This window comes from Leishmania mexicana, chromosome 30 (genome assembly GCF_000234665.1).
Source record: "Leishmania mexicana MHOM/GT/2001/U1103 complete genome, chromosome 30".
Lineage (NCBI taxonomy): Eukaryota > Euglenozoa > Kinetoplastea > Trypanosomatida > Trypanosomatidae > Leishmania > Leishmania mexicana.
The window spans coordinates 1,181,709-1,209,202 of record NC_018334.1 but is presented as its reverse complement, the minus strand read 5'-3'; the positions used below and the strand labels follow the sequence as shown (position 1 = coordinate 1,209,202).

The window sequence follows — 27,494 nt, the reverse complement described above, 5'->3', positions numbered from 1 at the left end:
ATGTTCTATACCTATGCGGAGAAGCAGGGAGGCGGCTTCTTTGGTAGCTGGCAGATGCGCCAGGTCTCGTTTGACACATTGCGTCGGTACCTCTACTACTCCGAGGCAGTTAAGAACGAGTTGCCTGTCGCTCACAGCCACACCTCTGAGGCGGCGGACCCCACCACCACCTCTGGCGATAATCGCAGCAGCGGTAATGTTGCTGCGCAGCCTGCACACACAGATCAGGCCACGCCATCAAGCGCCTCCTTGGAGTGCGCAGTCAGTGAGGTTACAGTACCTCCGACAAGCTTCAAATGGCGGCGCAAGGTGAAGGTCACAGGAGTGCTACCGCTGGCCACAAGGCCGGAGTTCAGCGCCGTCCGCTGCCTCCATGAGCGTGACTTCTATCGGCTCGAGATCGAAGGCGAGTCTCGGCCGATGGCGCGCGGTGAGACGCCGCCAGCAGGCCCACTTCTTTGCCCTGCAGCCGGTCTCTCCCAGCATGAGCGGTCTCGCTGCAACTGGAGCAACGACGCCTACATCCGCGACCCCTTCTTTCTGAAGGAACTTTTCGACAGTCTCCGCGACCAATTTGAGTATCTGGAAGCGGAGCGGGCGCGAGCGGCGGCAGCGGCAGCGGACAGTGGCGACGGCGCCGCCGACCTCACCAGCAACTCTGTCGTTGGCGCAGGCGTGCAGACGCTGGTGAGTCCTCGCGGTCCCAAAGGTGAGCCGCTGCATGAGGGTGTCGTCGTTCCGGTTCGACTCATCTTTCGCTTTCGTGATGAGCGAGAGTTCCGTCGATTTTGGTATGTGCTGCAGTCGGTACTCGGCTACGACAAGCTCATTGTGCGACCGTACCGCGGGCTGCCTCCGTACGACCCGCGAAACGGTGTCGCCTTCGCCCATATTCCCATGTCCGTCTGGCATACGTTTCATTCGCTCGACAAGGCCGTCTTCTACACGTTCATGCGGGGCAACGTGTACACGTTGGAGGAGGCGTCCTGCGGTGGCACAGCGAGCAACATCGTAGCATTCCATGAGTCATCCATGTCGGGCAGTTTCGCAAGCACGCTGAGGCTGAAGCGCATATTAAAAGGTGCGTACCTCTGCGTCACACATGACTCGGTGCTGTGCATGCGTGACAGCGGTAGCATCCCTCGCTGGCTGCGCCTTGCGGAGGTGCAGGAGTTCCACTGGAACCTCGTTGCCCGCGATTCGGCCGCCAACGTGCTTGCCCCCTTCTGTGTGTTCATCTCAGACGAGCCAATCCCGGATTTGTTCTTTGAGCCATTGCCTCCGGTCCACGGCACGGATGCCATTGCCGCGTACACCCCGCTGGTCGATATTCGCCGTCTTGCCTGCGTCATTCACGACTCCTGCTTTGCCTCCCTCAGCACGCGACGAGTGATCCGCATGAGGGAGGTGCAGGACGCATCGATGGAGTCCTACGTTGCCCGCACTGTGCGGGAGGGCCAGCGGCGGCCTGTCTTGGAACGTGAGGCGGGCTACAACAGCACGCTAAGCTGTCCTCTGCCAAAGGAGCAGCTCGCCACGGTGTGGCAGCAGGTGCAGGCAGAGCTGCTGGAGCGAGGCAACATGGCAAATCGTGCTGCTATTCCCATCTACGCCAGTAACGCTAGAGATGTGGAGCTCTCCGAGGGCCAGCTTTCAGCGGTAGAGCGCGCGCTAGACGACACACGAGAGCGGCGTGACGACATCGTGGGCATGCCGCTCGAGCGTGCCAGGCAGCTGGAGCGGCATGACAGGGCAGCAGCAGCCGTCTTTACACCCGCAAACAGGCCTCGTCAGCGGCACCGAGACACCAGGGTCGGTGTGCATAGGGACCCAACCCCGATACGTGCCTCTGCGTCTGCTGCGCGTGAAGGGGCATCTGCTGCAACGCCATCCCCTACGACAACGGTAGCGCGAGTGATGCCTCTCACCATGGAACTGCTGCAGACGCCCCAAATCCAAGGTCACTTTGCGGCCGGCACTGCAAGCGGGCAGGCTGTGCAAGTGTCGGAGCGTGATCAGGGTGACGCGTCCAGCGTGCAGAGCAAGAGTTGCAGTGAATCCACCGTGGTGGCGAGCGAGTACTCGAGCTACTTGGTCCCTGGTGCACGCTACATATCCCCAGAGGAGTGGCAGAACGTGGCGTATGCAACCGCCGCCTCTGCGCTCTCCGCGGATTCCCCAGCGGACGTCCCTCGTCACTCAGCTGCGGCTCTTGGGGCAGATGGCGGCGCAGCCTCGACGGGCAAGACTTTTACTGCAGCAGCATCGCCGCCGTACGGTGAGGAGCGCACCCTGAATGAGATCATCGGTCGCAGTATGGCAGCCCTGGAGGAGAGCCGCACCGATCTCCATCACCTCGATCCGTGAGACCAGAAAAGACGGGAGGGAGGAGGCCGAACACTGGAAGCGGCTGTGGGTGAACAAGCGGAGGAGCATCCGAGGCAGGGCAAGAGACACTCCGTGATTCATCAGATCATGCCTCGAAAGGTTGCCTGCTTGTGTGCTTTTCCGTCGGAGATGCCACGTCTGTGCATCTTGCTTGCGTAATGTCGGAGTAGGACCGGATCCTCATAGGCATGTGCGTACACAAGACGCACGCCGTTCCCTCCAAACGCGCCAGCTCACACGTACACCGAATGGACGTCGTGCAACGTCCCATGGGAATCGACGTTCCACCGGCGCGCCAGGACGTGTTTCGGTCAATGTCTTGCGTCTGCCACGTTCCCCTCCGTCTCTCGCTCGCTCTCGTGCCCCTCTTCTGTTTTTCGTCGGCTTGCGCGGGTGCGCCCCCCTTCGCTCGCCTCTCATCCTCTACTCACGTTTTTTTCGCACCACCTCATGACCTGCGCGCAAGATGCCTCTTACACGTCACCACCAGGCCCCGTGACGGCAGGCTCGTGCTTCGTGCATTGTGATACTTTCCCTTCACCCTGCCCTCCACCACCGCGAAAGCTCGCCCTCTCTCCCGCGCACCCGTCCCCTATACAATGACTCCCCTCCCCCTGATAAGCAGCGGAACACGGCCGCCTCGCATGGCGCCACTTTCACCACCTCGCAGAGGTCGCTTTTCCTTCCCTCCTGGTGCTCAGCCACCACTTTCTTTTTCCTTGATGACGGGCGTAGAGGGGACCCACCGCCGTGCGCGGTGTCGCGGGGCCCGGTGCCCGTGACTCTGTCTTATGAGGCCAGGCAGCCCTTCACCACCCCCTCCCCCCACACCCCTGCCCGTGCAGAGCCTCATCTGGCGGTGGCAGCGTCCATGCCCCACTACGTGGGGAGGCCATCGCGCGAGCCCTGGCTGCTGATGCGGGCGGCCTGGGAGGCGGTGTGTGTGGGCAGGGCTTGAGACAGGGGCCATGCTGAGACGGCTGCGTCGGGGCACCCTGCTGTAGCGCGTGTGCCTACGGCTGCTGCGCACCAGGCGACGGGGCCTGTGGCAGGGCCAGCGGTAGATGTGCAGGTAACGCCTTGGGCATGGCGGACAGTGTACATGCTGAAACAACAACAAAAAGAAATGCTGTGCAGTTACTCTCACTAAGACTGCCTGTGCGCCTTTTCTTCCCTTTCTCATCTTTGGTCTTCTGCTAATGGTCTGTCGTCTACATCTCTCTTCGCACCTCCTCTCGCGGTTGCACATCTCTGCTATCTTCTACGTTGATATATCGGCTGGCGCGAACACACACACACACACACAGACACCGATCGTGTCCAGAAAAGAAAATGCATCCTGCCAGCTACCGCCGTGCAAATGTATTCTGTGGTTTGCGAAAGAATGATACGATGCCCATTAGGCTTCGCGGTCCTCACCGCGTCATGACTCTAGTTGTAGCGTCCTTGATACTCTTCATCACAGCGACAGCAGCCGCTGCCTTCATTGTGGAGTATACAGTCACCCAGGTGATTCAGTCGGACTTGTCAGGTCTACCATCGAGTCACTGGGCACACTACGCAACCATGTGTGACACGGCAAGCTCTGCACGAAAGATTAAACTCTCTGATTCGCTCAATCGAATCTTTGAGCGGGTCAACACCACGAATGTGCGCTTCCCTTTCTACGCCTGGAACAGCACCTCCTGGTATGTGAGCAGCATGGGCTTCCTCTCCCCTACACCGTATGGCATGTGCAGCAGCTACTGCCCGCCTCGCTTCTTTGCCGATCTCCGCGGAACGTACGCATTTTCTGACAACGCGACGGTGTTGTACGGCGGCGGTGGCGACTGGCCCATGATCGGCTTCTACACAATGCCATTCGTGATGACTGAAGTGAACGCATTGAAGAGTTTTGTTTTGGCTCTTGAATCCTCCGATGACAGTGGTGTACGCACCACTGTGGAGTACTGCAACGTGCCGATTCGTGGGGCAACAGGCTCTGCACAGACTCAGCTGACGGCACAGGTGGTGGTGTACGCCAACGGCACCATCATTATGCGGTACGCCTCGCTGCCAGACACCAGCATGCTGCCCGAATACATGCCGAGCACGGGGCTCGTCTACTCGAAGACGCTGCGCACGGTAGTGCCGACGCCGACGGCGGCGAACGGCATTGTCGCGTACCGCTTCGACCCCGTGCTTGACGCGTGTGCCGCACATGGCGATGCCTCGGTGTGCACGGCGGACACGGGGGGCGACTGCGTGTGGTGCTCCTCCACCTCCGCGTGTTGTGCGAGCACGTTGGCGTCGGAGGTGTGCCCACGCGGGCAGTGGGCAACACCTGCGAGGAGCACGGCTGCCTTCGCACCACAGAAATTCTACGACGTCACTGTGGACTTCGCCACCCCATTCGTGACAATGTCGAGCTTCAACTACGTCTCCACGCTGGAGAACGACTCCTTCCCGCTTCATCTGGAGTACCCTGAGCAGAACATCCCACTGTTCCACACGCCATCGGAGTCCATCATGAACTGCATCCCTGGCGCGTCGTGCCCCACGCAAGCCGACTCACACCCTTGCGGTGTTTATAGCAGCGTGTGCGTGAACGGTAATTACACGCTCGCAATCTTGGCACTTGAGTCATCGTTCTCTTTTAGACAGGCCGGGCTCTGGGTCGCACAGGTGCTACCCGAGCGGGCCCGCGGTGAGCAGCTCTGCGAAGAGGAAGAGGGCTGCGCAACAGGCTTGGTAGGCCATTTGACAGGGGTTTCCTTCAGAAATTCCTACTCTTTCATGCCGCTCTTCTCTGTGCAGCTGTACGCCGACGCAAACGGCGTAATTGACATCACGATCCAGTGCGCAAGCTGTGAACAAGGTGACCCGATGCTGGCGTACCCTCCCATGCGCGTTGGACTTGTCCGCTATGGTGTGGACGACGCATCATCGGTCATGATCCCGCAAGGCCTCCTGCGCAGTGGGCTGCACGTCCGCTTCGTGCCGCAGTCGAGCTGCAAGGACTGCGGGCTGAACGGCTGGTGTGACGAGTCCTCGGGTAGGTGCCAGTGTCAGCCGGGGTACTACGGCCGCAGCTGCCTGGCGTGCCCTGCGTGCTGGACGGGCAGCATGTGCGACGAGGGGATCATGGGCAGTGGGACGTGCCTGTGCAGCGGAGGGGCGTGCGAGGCAGCGTGTGCCAACACGAGCGGCGGGAGCGTGCCGTCGAGGAGCTGCGGCGGGTGCGACGCTGTTGGTGGGCGCTGCAACTGCGGCGTGTGCGAATGCCGGGATGGGTGGAGCGGCGCGGGCTGCAGCGAGGCTCCTGCTGACGCGTGCCGCGCGTACTCGTTCGACGGTTGCGAGGTGTGCGGACAGCACGAGGGGTGCGTGTTCTGCCATGACTCGACGTGCTTCAATCCTGCGCTGAGTGGGACGCGTGACGGGTACACATGCTCGTACAGCACCCCCGCCGCCGACAGGCAGGCGTGCGTGACCTACGGCAGCCGTGGCTTGAAGCCACATGTGTACAACGCCTTGGACTTCATCGCGATCATTAGTTTGGCCTTATCAGCACCCGTTATCTTTTCGATGCTCGTCATCGCCGCCGTAGTTCGCCGCAATCGTCAAACTCTGAATCCAATGGATGCATTTTCGGTGGTAGGAGCGCCGGGGTTTCGCAATTTGAGGAGGGAGCGGGAGGTAGTTCAGGGTGCCCTCACACGAGGTCGGGTGCCGCAGAGAGAGATCATGGGCATTCCGTTGAAGCAGGTATCCCTTCGACGGCTGTTCAAGCGGCGAAAGGAGGGCGTAATGAGCGCGCAGTGAGTGTGCTCTGAGGCCCCTGAGCTCGTCATGGCGATGACGGCATATGTTCATACGGTCGCGAGGTTCACCTACGATTGGTCGTTTGCACACGACGCTCTCGTATCCTCGGCTTTACCTTCGATGTAAATGGACAAGCGGAGATGGGGGCGTGCGCCCGGTCGCCGCATCGGTGCAACCGGGAGCAACACAGCAAGAACAACAAACGAAAAGCGGCAGCATGGCTAAGGAGGGGCCGAAGGGGAGGAGAGGGGGAGGGGGCGTATCCCTCTCTTGCCACCTCGGGCCTTTCTTTTTTAAGTTTCTCCTGGACTCGTACTCTTGCCCCTCTGTGCATGCCATGACGCACATCGGCCACGACGCGAGTGGTTTTGCGCGGCTCGTGTGACTGCACCGCTTCATCGACACCTTCCTGATGGGCGACACCGCCGTATCTCATGCATGCCTCTCCCTTCCTTCCTCCCTCCCTCCCACCCCCTCCCTCCTCTGCTTGCTCACCACACCGGCCCATCACGTGGCGCCCACATTCGTGCGGGTACATGGTAGACTGGGGAGCTCTGCACAATGCCAGCACCGTCTGTTCTCTTTTTGCACCCTTCCGTCTGAGAGCCTGTGCACCAGAAAAAAGGGCGCCGCCCCCGAGCGCAGCAAGGGGACCGATAAGGAGTGTCAGAGAAGAGCTTCACGGACGACACTAGAGGCAGCGGACGCCACGCATCATCAGCATCACGCCTTGACGCTCTCTCTCTCTCCCTCACCTGCAGCACCCGCCACGTTTTCATCGCGTTGCCTCTGCAGGAAGAGGGGTATCCACGACACCGCCGTCTCTTGACCGCGTCTCCTACCGGTGCGCTTGGTGGATATCGATTATCTCGGAGGCGCAGTCGAGGTGCGCGCGCCTCATGGCTGGCCTGTTGGCTCGGGTCTTCTCTCTAGGCTCCTCTGTCTTCTTCCACGACGCCGTTCTTCCTTGTCTGGGGTCGCTACCGGCTGCACACCAGCTTTGCCCTGCCACCATCCTTTTGGTTGCGGAGCACTTTTTCTTTGCTTGTCGTCCGCTGTGACCGGCGCTGTTTCGTGTCCTTCCCGCTCTCTCGCACTCCGCTGCCTGCGCGCATCGAGCGTTTTGTCTTCCCCCCCCCTCCCCACATACTCTCGTTCTTTTTCTTCGTTTGCGGGCTTCCGTTGACCTGTAGCCATTGCACCCCTCTCGGCGCCCATCGGCCCGGGCAAATCTCCTCCACGGCGACCGGTGGTCTTGCTTCCGCTGCTTCATGTTTTCCTGCCTACTCGTCTGCGCCACATCCCACTCAGCCGGTCATGGGCAAGAGAGCTGTTGCTGATTTCGTTGCCGTCCTCGGCCGCTTCCCGCCTCACCCACGCTCCGTCTGCGTGCGCGTGTGAACATCGCGTGAGGGAATCGTGTGGCTCATCGAGTTCGTCCTTATTGAGCGCAGCCACGAGCCCCTCTCTTGACCAGTAGAGGCGTCGTCGATTCCGTGACGAGCACAAGTGAGATTCCGCCCCCCTTCCTCTCGCCTTCGGCGTGTGGGCTTGGGCTAGCGAGAGGGTTTTCTTGCCTCGGGTTCGCCTCACAGCTATACGCGCACACGCACGCGCAAATATACAAGAGCACGTGCGCATCGACAATACGACAAGCACCAGACCGCCCCTGGGCGTGCAATGTGGCCCGCACTACGTAGGGCGGCCTTCTGGGGCTTATGGCTGACTTTTGCAGTCCTTTGTAGCAGCAGCGGATGGGCCAGCAGAGCTGGCATTGTAAACTACACCGTCACCTCAGTGACGCGAAGCCAACTGGCTGTCTTGTCGCGTAAGCACTGGGCCCAGTACCAAACCGTGTGCGGCTCACCCAACGCAACCCAAACCTGGGATGACACATCGTTAATGAGGTTTGTCTTCCCGCCCCTCTCGCGTGCCGGTGTGAGTGCTGCCTTCTACGCCTGGAACAGCACCTCCTGGTATGTGAGCGACATGGGGTTTCTGTCCCCTACACCGTATGGCATGTGCAAAGGCTTTTGCCAGAAAAATATCTACGCGACGCTGCAAGGCAACTATGCCTTCTCTGACAACATGTCGGTGCTGTACGACGGCGGTGGCGACTGGCCCATGATTTGCTTCTACGCAGCGCCCTTCGCGTTCAGCGGCGGATCTCCCTCCCATGCCAGCATCGTCACGAAGGACACCATAGCGGACGGAGCCGTTAGTTCTGCAGCTGGTGAACACAGGCCTGATAGCAGTCCGGTCTTTAGAAACTCAGGAGCCGACAAGGGGTACACAACGCTCGAGTACTGCAACGTGCCGATTCGTGGGGCAACAGGCTCTGCACAGACTCAGCTGACGGCACAGGTGGTGGTGTACGCCAACGGCACCATCATTATGCGGTACGCCTCGCTGCCAGACACCAGCATGCTGCCCGAATACATGCCGAGCACGGGGCTCGTCTACTCGAAGACGCTGCGCACGGTAGTGCCGACGCCGACGGCGGCGAACGGCATTGTCGCGTACCGCTTCGACCCCGTGCTTGACGCGTGTGCCGCACATGGCGATGCCTCGGTGTGCACGGCGGACACGGGGGGCGACTGCGTGTGGTGCTCCTCCACCTCCGCGTGTTGTGCGAGCACGTTGGCGTCGGAGGTGTGCCCACGCGGGCAGTGGACAACACCTGCGAGGAGCACGGCTGCCTTCGCACCACAGAAATTCTACGACGTCACTGTGGACTTCAACGGTGCCTTCCGTGATTTTAGCACCACGTACAGAAACCTGAGCGCAGTGCACGAGTTTACAGTGATAACCGGGTGGGAGGGTGTGCTGTTTGGGCGCCATAATTCGACGTTTCTTCAGTGCAGTCCTGGCCTTTCCTGCACCATTGCCCCCGATATGAACAGCTGCAACCCCATTCTGGGTACCTGCCCGAACGGCAACTACACACTGACCATCCTCTGTCTGCAGTCGCGCATTGTCTGGGGAACCGACGCCAAAGCGATCTCGACGTTGACGCCGACGCAGCCGGACGGAGCACCGCTTTGCACCCCGGAAGGGTGTGGTACGGGTTTCATGGTGAAAGTAACTGGCTCACGATTGCAGAACGGCAACATCGTCTCTCCAAAGTTTACTGTGCAGCTGTACCTGGACACAAACGGGATGGTGGACTTGGTCATTCAGGCGGACATGATCAGCGCTGGAACGCCGCTACTCGCGTACCCTCCCATGCGCGTTGGACTTGTCCGCTATGGTGTGGACGACGCATCATCGGTCATGATCCCGCAAGGCCTCCTGCGCAGTGGGCTGCACGTCCGCTTCGTGCCGCAGTCGAGCTGCAAGGACTGCGGGCTGAACGGCTGGTGTGACGAGTCCTCGGGTAGGTGCCAGTGTCAGCCGGGGTACTACGGCCGCAGCTGCGTGGCGTGCCCTGCGTGCTGGACGGGCAGCATGTGCGACGAGGGGATCATGGGCAGTGGGACGTGCCTGTGCAGCGGAGGGGCGTGCGAGGCAGCGTGTGCCAACACGAGCGGCGGGAGCGTGCCGTCGAGGAGCTGCGGCGGGTGCGACGCTGTTGGTGGGCGCTGCAACTGCGGCGTGTGCGAATGCCGGGATGGGTGGAGCGGCGCGGGCTGCAGCGAGGCTCCTGCTGACGCGTGCCGCGCGTACTCGTTCGACGGTTGCGAGGTGTGCGGACAGCACGAGGGGTGCGTGTTCTGCCATGACTCGACGTGCTTCAATCCTGCGCTGAGTGGGACGCGTGACGGGTACACATGCTCGTACAGCACCCCCGCCGCCGACAGGCAGGCGTGCGTGACCTACGGACAACTAGAAATGGTTTCACAGATGTGGAATGCGTATACGGTTCTGGTGATCAGCTGTTTAGTTACTGCGATGGCTGTGATAACGCTCATTTTGGTGCTTGTGCTCCACGTTCTCTTCTCGAACGCTAGAGGCCGTGACTTGATGGCTGTAGTGGCGGTTGACGGAACGCCCGACTTTGTGAATCGACAGCAGCAGCGGGAGGTAGTTCAGGGTGCCCTCACACGACGCCGGGTGCCAGAGAGAGAGACCATGGGCATTCCGCTGAAGCAGGTATCCCTTCGACGGCTGTTCAAGCGGCGCGCATCGGCTTTGACGCGTGACCCTGCGCAGTAAGAGAGCCGAGCGAGTCAGCTGTGTCCGCATCCTCCGACTGAACGGGAGAGGGGTTCGTGGAGGTCGAAATGTGCATTTGTGATGCCTTTGCTCACAGCGGATAGATGCGCGGCTGATTGATAAACGATGGTGCCCTGACTCGAAACGGCAGAGGGCGTTGTGCTCGGGCGCCGTTCTCTACCGCCCTTCCCCTGATCCACGGCGGTGGTGACTCCGTCGCCTCTCCGTCTTCTTTCCTCGTTTTCCTCACCGAACTCTCTGATGGCTGGTGAAGGGGGGGGGACCCACCGCCGTGCGCGGTGTCGCGGGGCCCGGTGCCCGTGACTCTGTCTTATGAGGCCAGGCAGCCCCTCACCACCCCCTCCCCCCACACCCCTGCCCGTGCAGAGCCTCATCTGGCGGTGGCAGCGTCCATGCCCCATTACGTGGGGAGGCCATCGCGCGAGCCCTCGCTGCCGATGTGGGCGGCCTGGGAGGCGGTGTGTGTGGGCAGGGCTTGAGACAGGGGCCATGCTGAGACGGCTGCGTCGGGGCACCCTGCTGTAGCGCGTCTGCCTACGGCTGCTGCGCACCAGGCGACGGGGCCTGTGGCAGGGCCAGGGGTAGATGTGCGGGTAACGCCTTGGGCATGGCGGACAGCGTACACGTTGCACAGGAGGAACAAGAACTCGATCTCCGCTTGTGTTGATGCCGCTGCTGCTGCTGTGTAAGCTCTCCTTGTGCGTGCAGGTTTGGTCTGCAGAATGCAGGCGCTAACGATGAAGGGCTTCGCCCCCCCCCCACTTGTCAAGAAAGTGATAGAGGGCACTTATGAATAAGTTCCAAATGTTTCTTCCTCCAGGTATTCCTGGCTGGGTCTGCAGGACACATCGTACGTACTCTTGCGGCGTGTGTGTGTGTGTGTGTCAAAGGACGTTTTTTGACCTCTCCCCTTTCCTCCCCCTCCCCCTCCTCTTTATACCCTTCCACTGTGCCTCCTCCACCCCGCTGGCGGATTGGTATACGTCTGTGTGTGTGTGTTCGTGTATTCGTGTACATGTCTACCGCCGCTATGAGCTCGGTGCGTAGGGGGGGGGTACTGTTGCCGATAACCCGTTGCGGCTTTCTTGCAAACAGTTTCTTTCCTTGTTTTTCTGTGCATGTATGTATGGAAGCGTGTGTGTGCGGATTGTTTCGTCTTCTGCTTATGATGTAGACAGGGTGGAGTGGTGTGTGGTTTGAGAGGACGTCGGGGGGGCGTCGACGGCTGTGGTGCTCCCCCTGCTGCCGCCTGCTGCTGCGGTCTACTGCTGTATTGCGCAAGGAAACTTGTTTTGCGTTTCATGTTTTACGTCCTTTGCCGCTAAGTGTGCATGCTTTATCCTGCGGTGCGTGTGTGCCTCTCAGTCACGCGTAAAGGTCATTCACAGAGGCGTTGGGGCGGTGGACCTCTGCTTCCCACGACGATGCAAAGTGGTTCGGCGTGAAAAGGGAGAAGAAGAGAATTGAGGGAGTCGGCGAGAGAGTGAGAGGCGCTGCTCTTGCACGCACCTAAGGCTCAGCGAAGGATGTGCACGGGTGCTCTGCCTGTGTGTGCCGTGTCAAACGGTAGTGTTGAGGGTTTTCGCCGTGTTGCTCATCTCCGTCCTCCTAACACCCTGGCTCAAGAAAACGGACCCTCGTGTATGAGGCGTCGAAGTTAGGCGAGGAGGACTTCCTCCTCTCGCCCATGATCATCATCCGCGCTTCCCTTGCTCTCGTGCTCATCACTTGTGGACCTCTACTCTCATCATCTGCTGTGTCCATCCTTCGTTGTCACTACGGCCTTGGCGTCAGCGGACGGCTCGTCGACTCCCTTGCGAGGGCAACTTGTATTTACTCTGCTCGACCGTGTGTGGTGCACATCTCTTCCTGTGGTTCTCCAGCTCCATGTTTCTCCGTCGCCGCAGCTTTTCTCTTGTGACCGTGCCGCCGCCCAGAAGTCCCAGTTGTGCGATGACACCCATCAAAGTGTCCAGGTCCTCCTGCAGCTCGGCAACTGGCTCCACTCCCCCCTCCGTGTCTTCAACGACGTCCTTCCGCGCTGCGACACCTGGAAAGGTTCTCGTGCGTATCCACGACCGTGACGGAACCGCGTACGAACGTATGTACAATGAGGGCGACAACTTGATGGAGGCAATCCGTGACGACACCACTCTCCCGGTGGGGGTGCCGGGGGCCTGCAACGGCACCTGTCAGTGTTCCACCTGCCATGTTCTCCTTCACTCTGCGGAGTGGGTGGCCAAGGTGGAGAGACTGTGTGCCGTCACGGACGTTGAACAAGACTGCCTTGATAAGGCGCCTGGTGTGTCGGATGCCTCACGGCTCAGCTGCCAGCTCACGTTGTCAGAGGAGCTCAATGGAATTGAGATCGACTTGCCAAAGAGCACGCTGGACGTGCGATGGCAGGCTGCCTATCAACGCTCCACCAAGAAGTGAGCCGATGAGCGACGGAGTCGGAAGAGGACCAATGTGTGCATTTCTGGTCCGTGCAGAGTTTGGTGCACGGGCGAATGCGATGCAGTGCCCTTTGTTGTGGCTCTGGACTTGTTGGGCTGACCGCATCCTTGGGGAAAGGGGTGTCTGCGCTTGCAAACCCACTCCATATGCTGCGCACGGAGCATGTCCCACTTATGGGGCAACATACGCCCTTGCGGAGAGGACAACTGCGCGATGTCGTCTTGCCTCTACGCAGCTGGTAAATGGATTCTCCATGGCCGCCCCTTCCCGCGTCTTCCCTGCAGAGATCCGGCCCGCATTTTATCGAACGGCTGAGCTGAGAGGTGCTTACACACACACACGCACACATATACAGGAAGCCTCGCATAGCGATGCGGCCGTCATCAGCACAAGACGATGGAGCGCCTTTGTCGTCGCCGGCAGCATCTCTTCTCGACAGCCGACAGTCCAATGCATCGTTGAGCGCCAGGCCCCTGAGTTGCCGACCTTGTCTATCATCTTCCTCCTCCTGTCTCCCTTGCCCCCTTTCCTGTCGTTGAACGCATGCTGCTTGTCGCCTCCTATCACGAAAACGTTAGACGTGCACGCCACAGTCTCGGGACAGAGACGCACGCACGAGCGAGGGAGACGAGCAGAGGAACGGAGGAGCACAGGCGTCTGTCGGCTCATCACCTTCCGTGTCGCATCCGAGAAGGGCGTACACAACACCCACTCTCACAGGTGTTGTCTTTGGTGGACTTCGCCTCTTGTGCGCTGGTGTACTGCTCACCGCTTCTCCTCTGAACATCAGAGTGGTCATGCCTTCTTTCGCGCAATCACACTTACCTCGTCACAGTGAACAAGGATGCGCCGAAGGTTTCCTGTTGGCCACCTACTCCCGCGCTGCATGCTGGCGTCGGTGCCGCTCAGTGCTTCGCGTGCGCTCAGCAGCACCCCAGGTAAAGTAGAGTTGCGCGTCAAGAAGCGAGACGGCACGCACTGCCACGTGTATGTGCCAGTGGGCATCTCTCTCATGCAGGCCCTCCGTGACGTCTCGAAGATGGATGTGGAGGGCGCCTGCAACGGGGCAATGGTCTGCGCCACGTGTCACGTCAAACTCTCGGCGGCGTCCTTCAAAAAGACGGAAGGACCCTCCGAGGGGGAAGAGGACGTTCTAGCCAGGGCTCTGGACGTGGAGGAGACGTCCCGGCTTGCGTGCCAGGTGGACCTGACCCCCGAGTTGGATGGCTTGGAGGTGGAGCTGCCCTCATACGAGATGGACCGCTCCTAGAGGGACGAAGTGGCCGCAACGTGTGTGCGTTTGGTGCGACGAAAGCGGCCACAGCGCCCCATCTGTAGTTTAGCGCGGAGTATGTCGTCTGGACGAGCGGTGCTCCTCTTTTGTGTGCATAGTATGGATGCTGTGGCGGATGTGTTTGGTGGCTCTGATAGCCTTCACGGGCTTGTGATTCTCCTCTCGATGTTTCAGCGGGGTGCTTCGCTACAAGAGCGAGGGCGTCGTTGGCGTCGAACAACGACGAGACGGTCTTCCCAGCACTAACTGTGCACTGGCCAACAGGGAGCACCACCATCGACAAATGGAAAGCACATCATGATCACCGACAACGCGTGCGAGGGAATGGCATCACGCATACACGGTAACTCGGCCCGCGTGGCGACGATGCGTTGGCCAGCGGCAACATTGGTAAGGGGACTCTTGCGCTTGTGTGCGTCGTCCTACTCCGAGCCTCTGCAAAATGCGAAGAGTGCACTGGATGTCAGAGGCACTCAGGTCTCATCGCCTACGCCTCCGGGTACCGCGTCGGCTTGCATCTACCCCTCTTCGCCATCCACTGTCGCCTCTTTCGTCTCACTGTTTCTTCTCCATTCCGTTCTGCGTGCGATCACTGCGCGAGAAGGACGGCTCACCCAGGGTTTCCAGCGGAGGAGCCGGCACGCCGCTTTATACCCGTTACGCCCCACTCCTGAACAGCGTGAAATTTGCGCGCGTCGTGCACCCACCACCCACGTTCTGCGGTTGAGACGACCATTGATCCCGGCTACGATGAGGAATTATTCTCCGCTGCTCGCCAGTGGCGTCTTGCTGAGGTCACCTATGGCCCTTGCCGGTGCTCTTTGCACCTCGCGTGCATTGTACAGCATACCTGGCAAGGTGAAGGTCTGTGTCAGGACACGGGATGGCGCTACGTGCGACTTCGAGGCGCCAGTCGGTATGTCTCTGATGCACGCGATTCGCGACGTGGCGAAGCTCGAGATGGATGGGGCCTGCGATGGCTGCGCGCAGTGCTCGACGTGTCACGTGTATCTTTCCGAGGCATCCGTCAAGAAGCTTGGGAGTCCGTCCGAGCGGGAACAAGACACCCTCGACAGAGCACTCGACCTCCAGGACACCTCCCGGCTCGCGTGTCAAATCACCATCACCCCGTCGATGAACGGCTTGGAGGTGGTGCTTCCAAAGAATGTCACGAACCTACTTATGTGATGGGTGAGCGGCAGCATTGGGCGGAGTGGGAGGAGGCCTCTCGTGAAGACTTGCTCAGCTGCTAAGGGTACACCCAGTGCTCTCACGCGTGTCCTTCTCCTCGCCTCCACTCTGTCTTTCTTCGCGTTGCTGGAGCGCTGTCCTTTATCATCGTGCACACTGCCACAGCATCACTTACGGTGCTTCAATGCGGACCTGCACCGCCGAGCGACGCACACACAAACAGCAGTGCATCTCGATGGATGATAAGCAAGCACCTACATGTGTGCTCTCAATCTGATGCGGAGACGGGGGTGGGAAGTGCAGACCTCTCATGACGTACCTTCGGTGTGGCCCATGCATTTTGTCGCTCGCCCGACTCGGTTCTCGAGGCGATCGGGAGCTTCACAGGACAGAAGAGCGAGTTTCCCCGCGGGGAACGAAAACGAAAACGGTCAAGCCAAGCCCCGCACACGTCACCATCCACTGGTTGCTTCCTCCCTCTCTGTGTGCGTGTCTCTCGCTGTATCTCATCAGCGACGCGATCCATGAAGGTCGCGCCCTTTACCGCCCTCGTCTATCTGCCCCAGTGCTTCGCAGGGGCTGGGCCACACTCCGCAGCCGTCACACCCGTCAAAGCCAACCACACAAGCTAATACAGTGCCAACGCTGCTCACGTCAGCGGCCTTCTCACGAAACTCTGCACAAACACTCCCGAATGCATCGTTTCGCGCTACCGAGGGTGGCATTTTCTGCGCGTCGCCCCGCCGCATCGGTGCCCCTCACCACCTCTTTAGGCGCGTCCCTCCGCTGGTGCTCCTCGCTACCTCCTTCTTCGTCATCGTCGACCACCCCAGGCAAGGTGAAGGTCCACATCAAGAGCGAGACGGAGGGGACGGAGAAGACGGTTGAGGCCACGCTGGGGCTCACCTTGATGGAGGTGATTCGCGATGTGGCCAAGATGGACATGGAAGCGGCGTGCGACGGGACGTGCGCGTGCAGCACCTGCCATGTCATCTTCACGGAGGCGTCCTACCAGAAGCTCCTCGACGCACCGAGTGAGGACGAGATGGACATGCTGGACCTGGCTCCGAAGGTCACAAAGACATCGAGGCTGTCGTGTCAGGTAAAGATCGCGCCGGAGCTGGACGAGATATCCGTGACGATTCCCAACGAGATGGAGAACCAAATGGGATACTGAAGCCCCTTTTCAAGGGGAAGATGAGACAGGCGCGCGCGTGTGTGTGGTTGAGTGCCCCCATCGGACGTTGCGCAGCTACTTATTCACAGGGGGGGGGTGCTGAGCTCTGTAGGAAGGGGAAGAGAAGTTGGTTGCCGTGAAGAAAAGGTGCGCCTTCCGACGTGTAAGCGGATTCTTCGCCTTCTGCTTCATGCGATCTCCGTCGGTGTCATCACAAAGGAGTGCATCCGTCTTCTGAAGCAGCCATCATCGTTTCTACCACTCGCAGGGGGACGTGAGCAGCGTTGTCGTCACAACTCCATGTTACTCTGCCATTATCCAGCCTCCGCTCCTCCCGCCTTCATACGTGCAGATCTCTGGAGAGTGCATACATGGACGCATCGCTACTTTTAACAGATAGTCACAGCCATGGTGTGTACCGTGCTCGCCATCTCCGGTGCCGCGGGTTCCGGCAAGTCGTCGCTGAGCAGGCGCATCGTATCGGGGCTCATCGGGGACTGCGGCCCCGCCCGCATCGGTATCTCTTGCGAAGAGTTCTACTACAGGGACAAGTCGAACACCCCTGAGAGTGAGCCCCTGTAAACCAACTACGATCACCCCAAGTCGCTCGAGCACAACCTGCGGACGGCGCACCTTTGCGAGCTGAAGGCGGGCAAGAGGGTGGAGATTGCCCCAGTACAACTAAGTGCACCGCACCCGCTCTGGCACCACGATCACAATGACGCCGAAGCGCATCATCGTTGTCGAGAGCATTCTCCTCTTCACAAACGGGGAGCTGTGAGAAGGGATAGGCTGCCTCATCCTCGTGGGCACACGACGGGACACCTGCCGGACCTGGCGCGCCGAGCGCGACACACAGGAGCGCGACCGCACCTTCGAGCCTGTAGTTTAGCAGTACGAGACGATGGTGTGTCCCATGTACTGTGCATAAACTGAGCCGTCCAAGGTACACGTCGACATCAGCGCACCTCGTTGGAAGGACAAGGGCGTGGCGTTCGGGGTTTGGAGGGTCAAGCGGAGCCACGGCCTTCCCCTCTCCCCCAAGAAACAAAATGTAATGCGGTGCCACAGGACTGTTGAATTCAATGGTGCGCTCGGGGTGTGAACCCTTTTCATTGAATCCGCTGATGAATACCCACATGCGGGAAGTGCTCTCCAGCTCGCTAGGCTTGGTACTTTTTTGTCTCTTGTCGATGGACTGCCTCTTTCTTTGAGAGTGTCGACACACACACACGCACACACACAAGCCCCCCCCCTCCCCCTCCCGCCGCCTGCAAACTGTGCAGCTGACTTCCTCCATACGAAGAATACTTAGCATTGGAGTACGTAGCTGCGGACCGTTCTCCGCGCCAACACTGGACTCGGCCGATAGCAGGTGAGAGCATCTTGCGCTGCACACGCCGTGCGCTAAATCCACAATTCGAGGCGCTGTTGTGGCTTTCATACCTCGCACGAAGAATTGAGGGCCGCATCTACTGTGCCAGTGAGGTGCACACTCAGGCAACACCGATATGGTGTCGCTTGGTGACAATGGTAGCGAGGTATGAGTGGGAACTGCACCTCGCCGGTTGTCTCACTTATCGCTTGCTTACTGTGTGCTCCCTCTTCATGCACCTCCCTATCTTTCCTTCACGATGTTCATCAACACATCGCAGCGGACACGCGCATACCTCACCCTCAGGGCTCTGAACATCCCCTTGTGCCACGGTATCTGCATTAATTCGTATCAGGCGTGCTGTGGTACACGAAAGCATCCCTAACCCCATACCCCCCCCCTCTATTCAAACCCTTTCAGTGCTGTGCAATACGCCTAAGCGAGACACGACGCGACGACTCTCCTTACACGGCTTGTCGCTTGGATCGGTTCGGTGTGTATGTACTCGCCGCACGGAACCGTGTGCGCCACCGCCCTCTTCTTGTCTGATAACAAGAGAAAACAAAGGGAACAAAAACGCCAGCACCGGCGCCGTGTCTGCGCCCATAACCGCGCCGGCCGCTTGCTCGCCGATCATTCCCTGCGTGGCGCTGCGTCGGTGCATTCTTCTCACACACACACACACACACGAACAGGTGTATATATATATATACATACATACAACACCTGTACGCGCCCAACACAGACGGACTTGTGCCCTCACCCCACCCCTCTTTTTTTTTCCGCCACACCGTCTGTGGAACCAGCAGTGATCGTGTGTGGTGAACGTGTTTGTCTCCCATCGCGCTCGTCCGCTCCCTCACAGGCACGTATCACACGGCGAGGCATCTACACCATAGCAGCTCTCCGGAACAGAACATCGACACACCAATGCTCGTCACGCCCGTTGAGAAGCAGTCCAAGTATGCTCAAAACTTGTCCTTGCGCTTTTTGTGCTTTGACCCGGCGACGCGGATGGCCTACCTGAGCGGCAGCGGAGCCAAGGTGTGGGAGTGGAAGCACCGCATGCGGGTCTACGCGATCATGCTCAAGTGCATGGAGGCAAGCCATGAGATGAACTACCGCGCGTTGAATTTCGAAGCGAGGGACTTGCTGATTATGACCATATCGGGTGTCGCCTACTCGCGACTGGACACCAGCGACCCTGGAAGCGAGGCTGAGCTGCAGCGGCTTCCCAATCTACTCAGTGGTAGGTATCAAACCAGCGACCCTACGAATGGCATCTGCGTGGAAGGGCAAGAGGCATCGTCGCACTCGGAGAGGTACGTCGGCAACGCAGATGACGAGAGCTTCTTCGGGAGAGGTCGGGAGGACTGGAAACTGCAGTGCTACTACTACAATGCTATGCACAGCGTCGTCACGCTGATTATTGACACGCTTGTCAGGGAGGGATTGCGCTTTCCCGTTCACGGTGGCCTCCGCAGCGAGGTCGACCCGCGCACTGGGCTTCGACTGGCAAGCTTTCCGCTCTACCTTCAGCTAGCTTTTCATCAGCTTGCCGGCGCCATGGTGTACACCTGCATTCATGGCAGGATGATGGGGTGCGACCTGGGCGGGCGCGTAGGGATCTGCATGAGCCACGTGTACCTGTGCATAACGGAGAAGGACATTCTCTTTGTGGCGGAAAACGGCGCAGTTGCCCACTCCCTGCCGCTTGCCTTGCTGGAGGCGGTGGAGTACAACGGATCACTAGCCAGTGATACCGCTGATACTGGCGCGGCTACCACCTCCATACCACTCGCCCCTACAGCACCGTCTATGCTGTATGCGGCGTTTCTCACGACTGGCGAGCCGACCGACGTACTCTTCAGCCCCTGCAGAGCCTTCCTGGCGGAGTGCCACGACTGTTCCGCCTCGATGGCAGCGGCGATGCCGCAGACCAATGTGGGCACGGAAATGACCAATGCGTTGCACGTCTTGCGCACGCTTTCGAGTAACAGCTTGCAGGGCTCCAACTCAAGTAGAGGGAGTGATAGTGGATGCTCTGCGACGAGGCACGAGGAGGATGACTGCAACAACTATCTCGATGGCTCTCCCAACTCGGTCTTCTTCGACCCTCCCGCCCCTGCTACTCCGCCCCGAAGTCAGATGGATTTTCCTTTGTCGCTCTGCCAAGTCAGAAAAGTCTGCAGGAGTACGTCGATGGGTTTGAGGCAACGCATGGGCGGGTGTTCAAGTGGCAGCCACTCCCTGCGTCTCAGAAACTGAAACCCACGTTGCAGTCCGCTGCGTCGGTGGCGCACTCGCTCGGGTTACGTGCACCTTCACGTCAGGCCATCACTTGCCGCACCGAATTCCTTCCGTTCTACTACGGCTCTGAAGTCGTTGCAAAGGCTGCGAGGAAGGCCGCAGAACCGTTGTAGGACGCCTAGCCAGCGAGGCGCGTAAGGGGAGGGTGCGAGGAACGCCCCACCCGTGCCGCTGGTTGTCGATCGCGTGCACACAGTATTTGTCTTCACACCAGCTGAAGCGGTGCCCCTGCGTCTCTGTGCTCATCAACATGGACAAGCGAGAGAAGGGCATCCGCCAGTGAGTACTCACGGGAGACCGAGGTAGGTCGTGAGCATCACAGGTGTGAGTAGGGAGACCTGTGCATGGACGTCGGACAGTCCTCCCTGCTGTTGTGTCGTGTCTCTGCCTGAGCACATGCTCTTTTCGCCTCAGCATGCGCGTGCGCCTCTGCGAGCCTCATCATCTCCCTGGTGCATGGGAGATGCCACATGCAAACCTTCTGTCTTTCGTGCCTTGCTCGCGCCTCTTGCGGGCAACATCGAATTCTATATTTCCGTAAAATGGTGAGAGAGAGGGGCCGACGCTGCGGTGGGCGTCTGCCAGTGCGCCTGATGCGGGAGAATGCAGAGGACGTGCGTCGCCGAGTCACCAACCGCATCTCTTGCCGTAATTCTGGCATCACGAACAGAAGGGCCGTTATGGTACATCTGAGGGAAAGGGGCGATTTCGGGGCAATCGTGCCTTGTTCTGTCTCGCACGATACTTGGCGCGCGTGACTCGGGACACAACGCCGTGAACAGCGAGAGCTAGAGGCGTTTGTGGTGTGCTGTATTCACCGCACATATTCGCATTTCCCCCCCCCTCCTCTCCACACTCGGGAGGGGACTCACCGTACTCTGCGTGCTCTTACTATTCAGCGCGAAGGACCGGCGGGCACGGCCCTTCGCAAGCGCTCTCTGGCGCCGACGCCCCTGCTGCTGGTGCGGGTCCATCTCTACCAATGCTGTACACACGCAGCAATCTTGGGTATCTGCCTGTCTCGCTAATCACACACGCTTTGCCCGGCGTGTACAGCTCGTACAGGAGAGGTGGCACGATTCCCTGCAATGCGCCATCAATGGCAGGTGGCAGGAACGTCTACAGCCTAAGCGCTCCCTACCATCAAGCCAGCTCAGCACCGACCGCGGGTACCGGTATGGGAGCGTACTTCGGCACTTATTCTCTCTCTCCTCCGGCATCTCGTCCGGGTGATCCGGCGTACCGCGACAAAAGACGGGACTCGAGGAACGCGTGAAGGTCCTTTCTTCGTTGACCAGTGAATGCGTGCCATGGCTGAGTCGTGCACTTCCCTCTTGTGCGTGCTGTCACGGCTGTTCCGTTTGACTTTTCTTATATTTTTGTGCTTTTCCCCGGAGACATTCCGCACGTGCGGTCGTTGTCAGCGTGGGGCGCTCCTGCCCTGTCAGCGCTTGATCGCTGCGTTTCCTTTGCATTTGTGAACCACTCTCTCTCTTCGTGGCTGCGTGTCTGCTCACCTCTTCTCACCGTTTTGATGTGCAGTCGTCGACGTCATTCTCTCCGTCCTCTCCTCCTGCGTTTTCCATGTGTTTCTTGTCTTGGCCTCCTGCCTCTTCGCTCCTTGATCCGTCACGCATCCGTCTTGTCGAAGCAACGTTCGGAGCGGGCGGCTCCCCCTTTCGCTGGGAACGTTTTGCTTGCATTTTCTCACGTGCTTGTGTGTGATACGACGCTCTTTCGGGCAAATGCCGGCGTCTTCCAAAGCTCTCCCCGCCTCTCTCTCTGTTCTGCTGTGTCTGATGCGCACGAACCGTCTGCTGCAACGCGAAGTCGCAAGAAATCCACTGGAGCGCTGCTGCTGTAAGGCGAGCAGCAGACACCGGCACTGGTGGTGCCTGGTAGCACGAGGTGCTCTGGGCAGCGTATCCAGCGCACCTCCACGACTCTACCTCTTCTGTGGCGGCGAGGTTGCATGGTCTTCACTAGCCGATCTGGACGGCAGCTTCTGGACGCTCAGCCAAGAATTACGTGGTTGCGCGCGTGTTCCATGTCCTCTTACCGATCTGCCTCGCTCTACACATACGCCCCGCCCCCGTCTTTTCAGCCGTCAAAAAGCAACGCAGAGCGCCGCAGATCTCTTCTCCATCTTGTATCTTCTACTGAGTTCACAGAACAAGAGCAGGTGTAGCGGGGCGCATCTCCGCATCGTTTGTTTGCTTGGCCTTCCATCTAGGCATTTTGTGTGGCGTGCACCAGCTCAGGTGCGCGCCACGGCCCGTTGCACCCCCGCAGGTGGGGGGGGATTTGTTTCTCTTCTTTGGACCCGGTGGTGACCCTTTCTTCTTCATACGCCCAAAATCTCATCCCCCTTGCGGGAAGAATGACGCACGTGTCCTCGTGCAAGCTGGTGTGCTTCAACACCGTTGTCGCTGGCCTGATCGTGTTTCTGACCCTCTACACCGTCTCCGCTCACCTGACGGAGGATAGTAAGCTGGCCATCGTTGGCGTGAACCGGGCGCGTTACAACACCACCGATGCATGGAAAGCGCTGTACTTTTCCAAGGCGGCATACTGCGAGGCAGAGAAGTTGACGCACTGGAGCTGCGGCGACACCTGCACCAACGCCACCCCTGAGTTTCGTCTCTTCAACGTCTACGACAACACCTCAACGGGCAACTTCGGATACAGCGGCGTTGACCATGTCGCGAAGCGGATTGTCGTGGCATTCCGCGGTACGTACAACACGGCGAACTGGCTTCAAAATTTGGACTTCATCTTCATGACGTACCCGCACCCCGACTGTGGAAAGTGCAAGGTGCACCGCGGCTTCTACACTGCTTACGCCAGCCTTCGCACACAGATGATCCAAGATGTTCTGTTGCTGCACGCGCGGTATCCCCTCTACACCCTCTTCGTCACCGGTCACTCCCTCGGTGGCGCAATAGCCATGCTCGCTGCTGTCGATTTGACAACGTGGGACATGTCGGAGGCGGAAGTGCTGGGCAAGGGCGTGCTGTCCCGTGGTGTGGTGTCCCCGCCATTGCACCTAACACCGATTACGCTCTACACGTTCGGTGAACCACGCGTGGGAAACGGGCACTTCTCGAACTGGTCTCTGTCTGTCTTGACCGGCAGGCAGACGTTTCGCCTCACCCACGCGAAGGATCCTGTGCCGCACGTGCCACCGCGCACACTCAGCTATGTGCACATGCCACGAGAGGTGTGGTACCCCAAGGACGACAAAAAGCACTATCTGTGCCGGGACAACGCCTTCTCCGAGGACCCGTACTGCAGCAACAGCGTGTTCGCGACACAGGTGCCGGACCATCTCATGTACCTCGGTGTTTGCACACGATGCGAGTGCACGGCGGCAGAGATGGAGGAGATCTACAGCTACGAGCTCCCACCCGAAATGTACAATATTCTCGCCCTCGATGACGCCATGGACAACCCTAACGTTACAAGGCGCTGAGCTCCCTAGCTCTCTTTCTCTCAGCACGGCAAGCGCGCGTGTGTGTGTGCGAGCTTGAGCTTTATTACGAATGCAAATAGGTTCCGATATGCCAAGTATACGAGGCGTATGTATTTTCCGGTCGCATGTTCTCGTGGCACGATGCGCGTCCGCGATCGCCCTTATGCCGTTCGTGTGTGTATCTGCTGACTCGACAGCGCCGATGATGACATCGTGTGTCCTTTCTTTCCTTTGGGCTGTTGCTTTCGCGGGAACCTCTACTGTGTTCTCTTGGGCCCCACACGACGTTGATGATTTTTGTCTTGCTTTTACAACTGACTTCGCAGTAGGCCTCCGTGCTTTTCGTTGACCGCATAGCACCGCACCTTCCTTGTTGCGCACGACTAGCGCCATACATGCAGTACCTGTGCGCTCTGAGAGGCGCTGCTTCGAGACATCGTATCACCAGCTCTCTTATTTCACTGTGCTTTGTTTTTTCGTATGTCTCCCCTCCCCCTCCTATTCATGGGAAGTTCCTCCTCTACTTCTGACGCATTCCTTAGCGGCCAAGAGGTATTTTCTGTACATACCTGCTCGAGCCCTCGCTCTTGGCGCTACCTCCATCGAGAAGCCTGCAACGCAAGCCGAACCTCAGTCAACACGCTCGCCAGAGCGTGTCCAAGACGCGGGGTCCGGGACAAGCTCTCAAAGGACTTGTGGCTTGGCAGTGGGAAAGCAAACAGAACCAGAGAGAGATGCATTCCTCCTCCGTGCTAAAGAAAAAAAAACGTACTCCTTGACCCTCGCTTGACGCAGGTGAGGAAGCACACGTGCAGCGGAGAGCGACTGGCCACCGCTCTCTCTCTCCCTCTGGCTCTGCTGACTTTTGTTCCGCCTCACAGCACAGCCGGCATGATCATCTCATGACACCACATTTCTCGTCGCCTCCCTCTGTCTGCTCACCCGCAGGTATTGCGCTCTGCATCCGTCCTACTCCAACACTCCCACAAAATTCGCTTCAATGGAGGAATTCACCGTGCACAAGCGGCGCAACCTCAAGGCACACAAGTGGACCAGGCGCATCCTTTCCCTTCACCCCAAGCTTGGCGTCGCCGCCATCACGGACCGTGGCAGGTCAGACGACAGGTTTCACGAGTGCATGCGCGTCTCCAGCGTGCTAATTTGGCCGCAGTACAATAAGAAGCACGTGAAGGAGAACTTCTCGTCGATGGAGGCGATGCTGACGGTGCGCGTGAAGGGAATTCCCGCAAAGATCGGGGTGCGTGAGAAGCCGAGTCCCACCGGTCCAGTAAGGGTCTACCGCTACACGATGAAGGGGCCCGAGGCGGAGAAGCACACATGGATGCTTCGCTTCAACAACTACGAAGACTTTGAAAAGGCCATGAAACTCGTTCAATCTATGCAGACGGCTGAGGAGAACTATCCTGTGGTCCGGTACGCTGAGGCTCAGCGCCTGGAGGAGGGATGCGAGAGCGTCACCGACGAGGTAGAGATGGAGGGGCTTCTTTCACGCCCGATCATCCACGGCAACTTGAAGGATGACCTTGTACCAATTCGCGCACAGTGGCAACAGATACGGCCCAAGTGAGGCGCGAAGCGCTTGCATCGACGAGAGGCCAACAAAGTGACGTGGGCGTCTGATCGGATTGTCCTTCGGCTATTGGGACGCGGGTCCTTTGCCTTTTCACGGTTTTTCCGGAGGCTCCTGCGTGTGGCGATGGCGCCCCACCCCTTCTTGCAGTGTGCTTGCGCTTGCCGTGCTGTGTCGGGTGATTGCTTGCACCCTTCGAGGGGAGCGAGTCGTGTTTGCTGTAGGGAGCCGACGGTTCTCAGGTCTCTGTCGACTCGTCATGTCATGCGCTCCGGCGGTGATTCACTTTGCGTATTGTCTTTTCTTTTTTTCTCTCGTTTCATTGCCGATTGTAGTCCATGTGGGGTGAGACACCAGCAACTGATACAGCGGCCCGCATCGCCCCCCCCCCACTCCTCACCCCTCACCTTTTTCTACTTTCTTGCACCAGCTCTCCTGGGAGAAAAGCGCAGGTGCGTTAGACGGCGGCCATCGTGCCTGCTCGTGTGCCTCGCTGTCTGTGTCCGTGTGAACAGGTGTGCGTCAGCCTCCCTTGCTGCTTCCTACCCTCTCTTGTGTTTTCTTTTCTCCTTTTTGCGTCTTCTCGAGTTAACTAACTTGAGGTGTTCTGCCCTCTCCAGCGCTCACGTTCTTTGTACGCTAGTGTCGAGTAGGCTTGCCTGCGAAGGACCTCTGCGCGTGCACCGACACGACTTTTTCTTTCTTTGAGCGCGAGTACGTGCGTGTCTGTATTCGGTCCCTGCCTTCACCTGCGACAGTGCGTGCTCCCTTCTGAGGGACCATCTCACTCGCTCTTCTCTTCATGCTGTAAAGTTCAGTTCTCCAAAGGTCTATGAAATTGACCAGACACGCATCGTGCTACGGTGGTGCTGACCGACTCGTGGCACTAAGCATCTGCGGTCTGCGGAACGGGCCCTACGCACTGGGCTTTTTATGCGGTACTTCTGCTGCCGTAGGGTATTTCCTCATCGCTTGTCTACACGGCGCGACGCCGGTACCGGTCTCTGCCCTCGCTCCTTCTCTCCGTCGTACTCTTCTGCCTCCCCCCTCCCTCGTGTACTCCGTCTTCATGCACTCACACATGAATCACGCCACCACCATTGCCTCATATCAAACTTTCCGCCATCTTTCTCTCTGCGCGCAGAAGCAGCCACCTTCTCAGCAGCCACACCAGTGTCGCCTTTCCCCGGCTCTCATTTTTCGTGGTTGTCTCTGCTCCAGCTGACGGCCCCACGGTACAGCGTTTTGTGTGGGCTATCCTCGCTGGGCTCTCTTCTGGTTCTCTAGCTTTTACATACGACGTCTGCCGACCACCTTCCCCGCTCCTCCCTCATCTCCTCGTACCCTACCACTCTCACCATGCCCAAAGCTGTGCAGTTTTCTGTGCTGAAGCAGGGATCCCTAGACGCAGGCAGCTGGACGGAGCGTGTCCTGACGATTGACACAAAGAGCGACACGGTGACCATCAGCCGCAAGCACCACCCGGAGCACGTCTTTTACCACTCCCTGGAGGTGGCGCATGCTCAGATGTGGCCGCGGTACAAGGCAAGCGAGATAAGTGGCCGTTTCAACTCCCTCAAAGCGAAGATGACGTTGCGCATCTTCGGCAAGCAGGTGCCCGTGCCGAAGATATCCGTGGAGGCGGTCACCACCGCGGAGGTGGCGGAGATGATTCGTGTGCCAAGCTTCCCCTCCAGCATCTCTCTGGATGCGTCGCTGAACATTGAGCGTCCGCCAGTGGCAGCGGCGATGCCTTCCCATAAGCTCAAAGAGCGTCATGCTGCAACGGCGACAAGCTCAAACGACGACCTGTGCGACAGCTGGATGATCCGCTTCACCTCGATCAACTCGTACGAGCTGACAGTGATGCTTCTCCGAAACATGCAGAACAAGGAGGGCAAGCGCAAGCGCTTGTTCGGCGACCACGTTCTCCAGGACCTCGAGCGCGTGAAGAAGGCATGGGATGAGGAGACCAAAGACGCAAAGTCTATCGGCGACGCTCTCAGGTCCGGAAGCTAACGGCGAAGCGCATCTTCCGGTATTTGCGCGTTGTGCAGCATGACTGTGCAAATACCCCCTTTGTGGGTGATGTGCACACGCTAGCGACAAGCGACCGCGACGTGCGACGCGTGTCGCGCGGTGTTCGTCTCAGCTTCGGTGTGCGTATGGTGGCGGTGCCTCATGCACCCCTTCCTTACAGCAGCAAAGTGTGTCGATTTTGCAGTCCCCTCTCACAGTGCTCTAGTCCCATTGCCGCTG

At 59.1% G+C, this 27,494-nt stretch overlaps 10 protein-coding genes and 2 pseudogenes across 10 annotated transcripts, besides 2 other annotated features; all 12 read left to right on the top strand.

The window, feature by feature from the left end:
• Positions 1-2,367, top strand: LMXM_30_2550 (hypothetical protein, unknown function; the record flags this gene model as incomplete). Its single annotated transcript, XM_003877724.1, has 1 exon — positions 1-2,367. One exon carries the CDS (start codon positions 1-3, stop codon positions 2,365-2,367), a length of 2,367 nt encoding a protein of 788 aa, XP_003877773.1.
• A 1,353-nt stretch (positions 2,368-3,720) lies between these two features.
• Positions 3,721-6,192, top strand: LMXM_30_2530 (conserved hypothetical protein; the record flags this gene model as incomplete). Its single annotated transcript, XM_003877723.1, has 1 exon — positions 3,721-6,192. The coding sequence occupies one exon, from the start codon at positions 3,721-3,723 to the stop codon at positions 6,190-6,192; it is 2,472 nt and encodes an 823-aa protein (XP_003877772.1).
• A 1,680-nt stretch (positions 6,193-7,872) lies between these two features.
• LMXM_30_2520 (conserved hypothetical protein) lies at positions 7,873-10,347 on the top strand (the record flags this gene model as incomplete). The annotated part of the gene is made up of 1 exon (XM_003877722.1): positions 7,873-10,347. The coding sequence occupies one exon, from the start codon at positions 7,873-7,875 to the stop codon at positions 10,345-10,347; it is 2,475 nt and encodes an 824-aa protein (XP_003877771.1).
• A 1,908-nt stretch (positions 10,348-12,255) lies between these two features.
• LMXM_30_2510 (ferredoxin, 2fe-2s-like protein) lies at positions 12,256-12,804 on the top strand (the record flags this gene model as incomplete). The annotated part of the gene is made up of 1 exon (XM_003877721.1): positions 12,256-12,804. One exon carries the CDS (start codon positions 12,256-12,258, stop codon positions 12,802-12,804), a length of 549 nt encoding a protein of 182 aa, XP_003877770.1.
• An 865-nt stretch (positions 12,805-13,669) lies between these two features.
• On the top strand, positions 13,670-14,095 carry LMXM_30_2500 (adrenodoxin-like protein; the record flags this gene model as incomplete). Its single annotated transcript, XM_003877720.1, has 1 exon — positions 13,670-14,095. One exon carries the CDS (start codon positions 13,670-13,672, stop codon positions 14,093-14,095), a length of 426 nt encoding a protein of 141 aa, XP_003877769.1.
• A 774-nt stretch (positions 14,096-14,869) lies between these two features.
• LMXM_30_2490 (adrenodoxin-like protein) lies at positions 14,870-15,307 on the top strand (the record flags this gene model as incomplete). Its single annotated transcript, XM_003877719.1, has 1 exon — positions 14,870-15,307. The coding sequence occupies one exon, from the start codon at positions 14,870-14,872 to the stop codon at positions 15,305-15,307; it is 438 nt and encodes a 145-aa protein (XP_003877768.1).
• Positions 15,308-16,004: 697 nt separating this feature from the next.
• Positions 16,005-16,487, top strand: LMXM_30_2480 (ferredoxin 2fe-2s-like protein; the record flags this gene model as incomplete). Its single annotated transcript, XM_003877718.1, has 1 exon — positions 16,005-16,487. The coding sequence occupies one exon, from the start codon at positions 16,005-16,007 to the stop codon at positions 16,485-16,487; it is 483 nt and encodes a 160-aa protein (XP_003877767.1).
• Positions 16,488-16,787: 300 nt separating this feature from the next.
• On the top strand, positions 16,788-17,606 carry LMXM_30_2470 (annotated as a pseudogene).
• Positions 16,788-17,606: a sequence feature.
• A 1,186-nt stretch (positions 17,607-18,792) lies between these two features.
• On the top strand, positions 18,793-20,130 carry LMXM_30_2465 (annotated as a pseudogene).
• Positions 18,793-20,130: a sequence feature.
• A 2,422-nt stretch (positions 20,131-22,552) lies between these two features.
• LMXM_30_2460 (putative lipase) lies at positions 22,553-23,644 on the top strand (the record flags this gene model as incomplete). Its single annotated transcript, XM_003877717.1, has 1 exon — positions 22,553-23,644. One exon carries the CDS (start codon positions 22,553-22,555, stop codon positions 23,642-23,644), a length of 1,092 nt encoding a protein of 363 aa, XP_003877766.1.
• A 1,000-nt stretch (positions 23,645-24,644) lies between these two features.
• Positions 24,645-25,232, top strand: LMXM_30_2450 (hypothetical protein, unknown function; the record flags this gene model as incomplete). The annotated part of the gene is made up of 1 exon (XM_003877716.1): positions 24,645-25,232. One exon carries the CDS (start codon positions 24,645-24,647, stop codon positions 25,230-25,232), a length of 588 nt encoding a protein of 195 aa, XP_003877765.1.
• A 1,362-nt stretch (positions 25,233-26,594) lies between these two features.
• LMXM_30_2440 (hypothetical protein, unknown function) lies at positions 26,595-27,254 on the top strand (the record flags this gene model as incomplete). Its single annotated transcript, XM_003877715.1, has 1 exon — positions 26,595-27,254. One exon carries the CDS (start codon positions 26,595-26,597, stop codon positions 27,252-27,254), a length of 660 nt encoding a protein of 219 aa, XP_003877764.1.
• Positions 27,255-27,494: the final 240 nt, after the last annotated feature.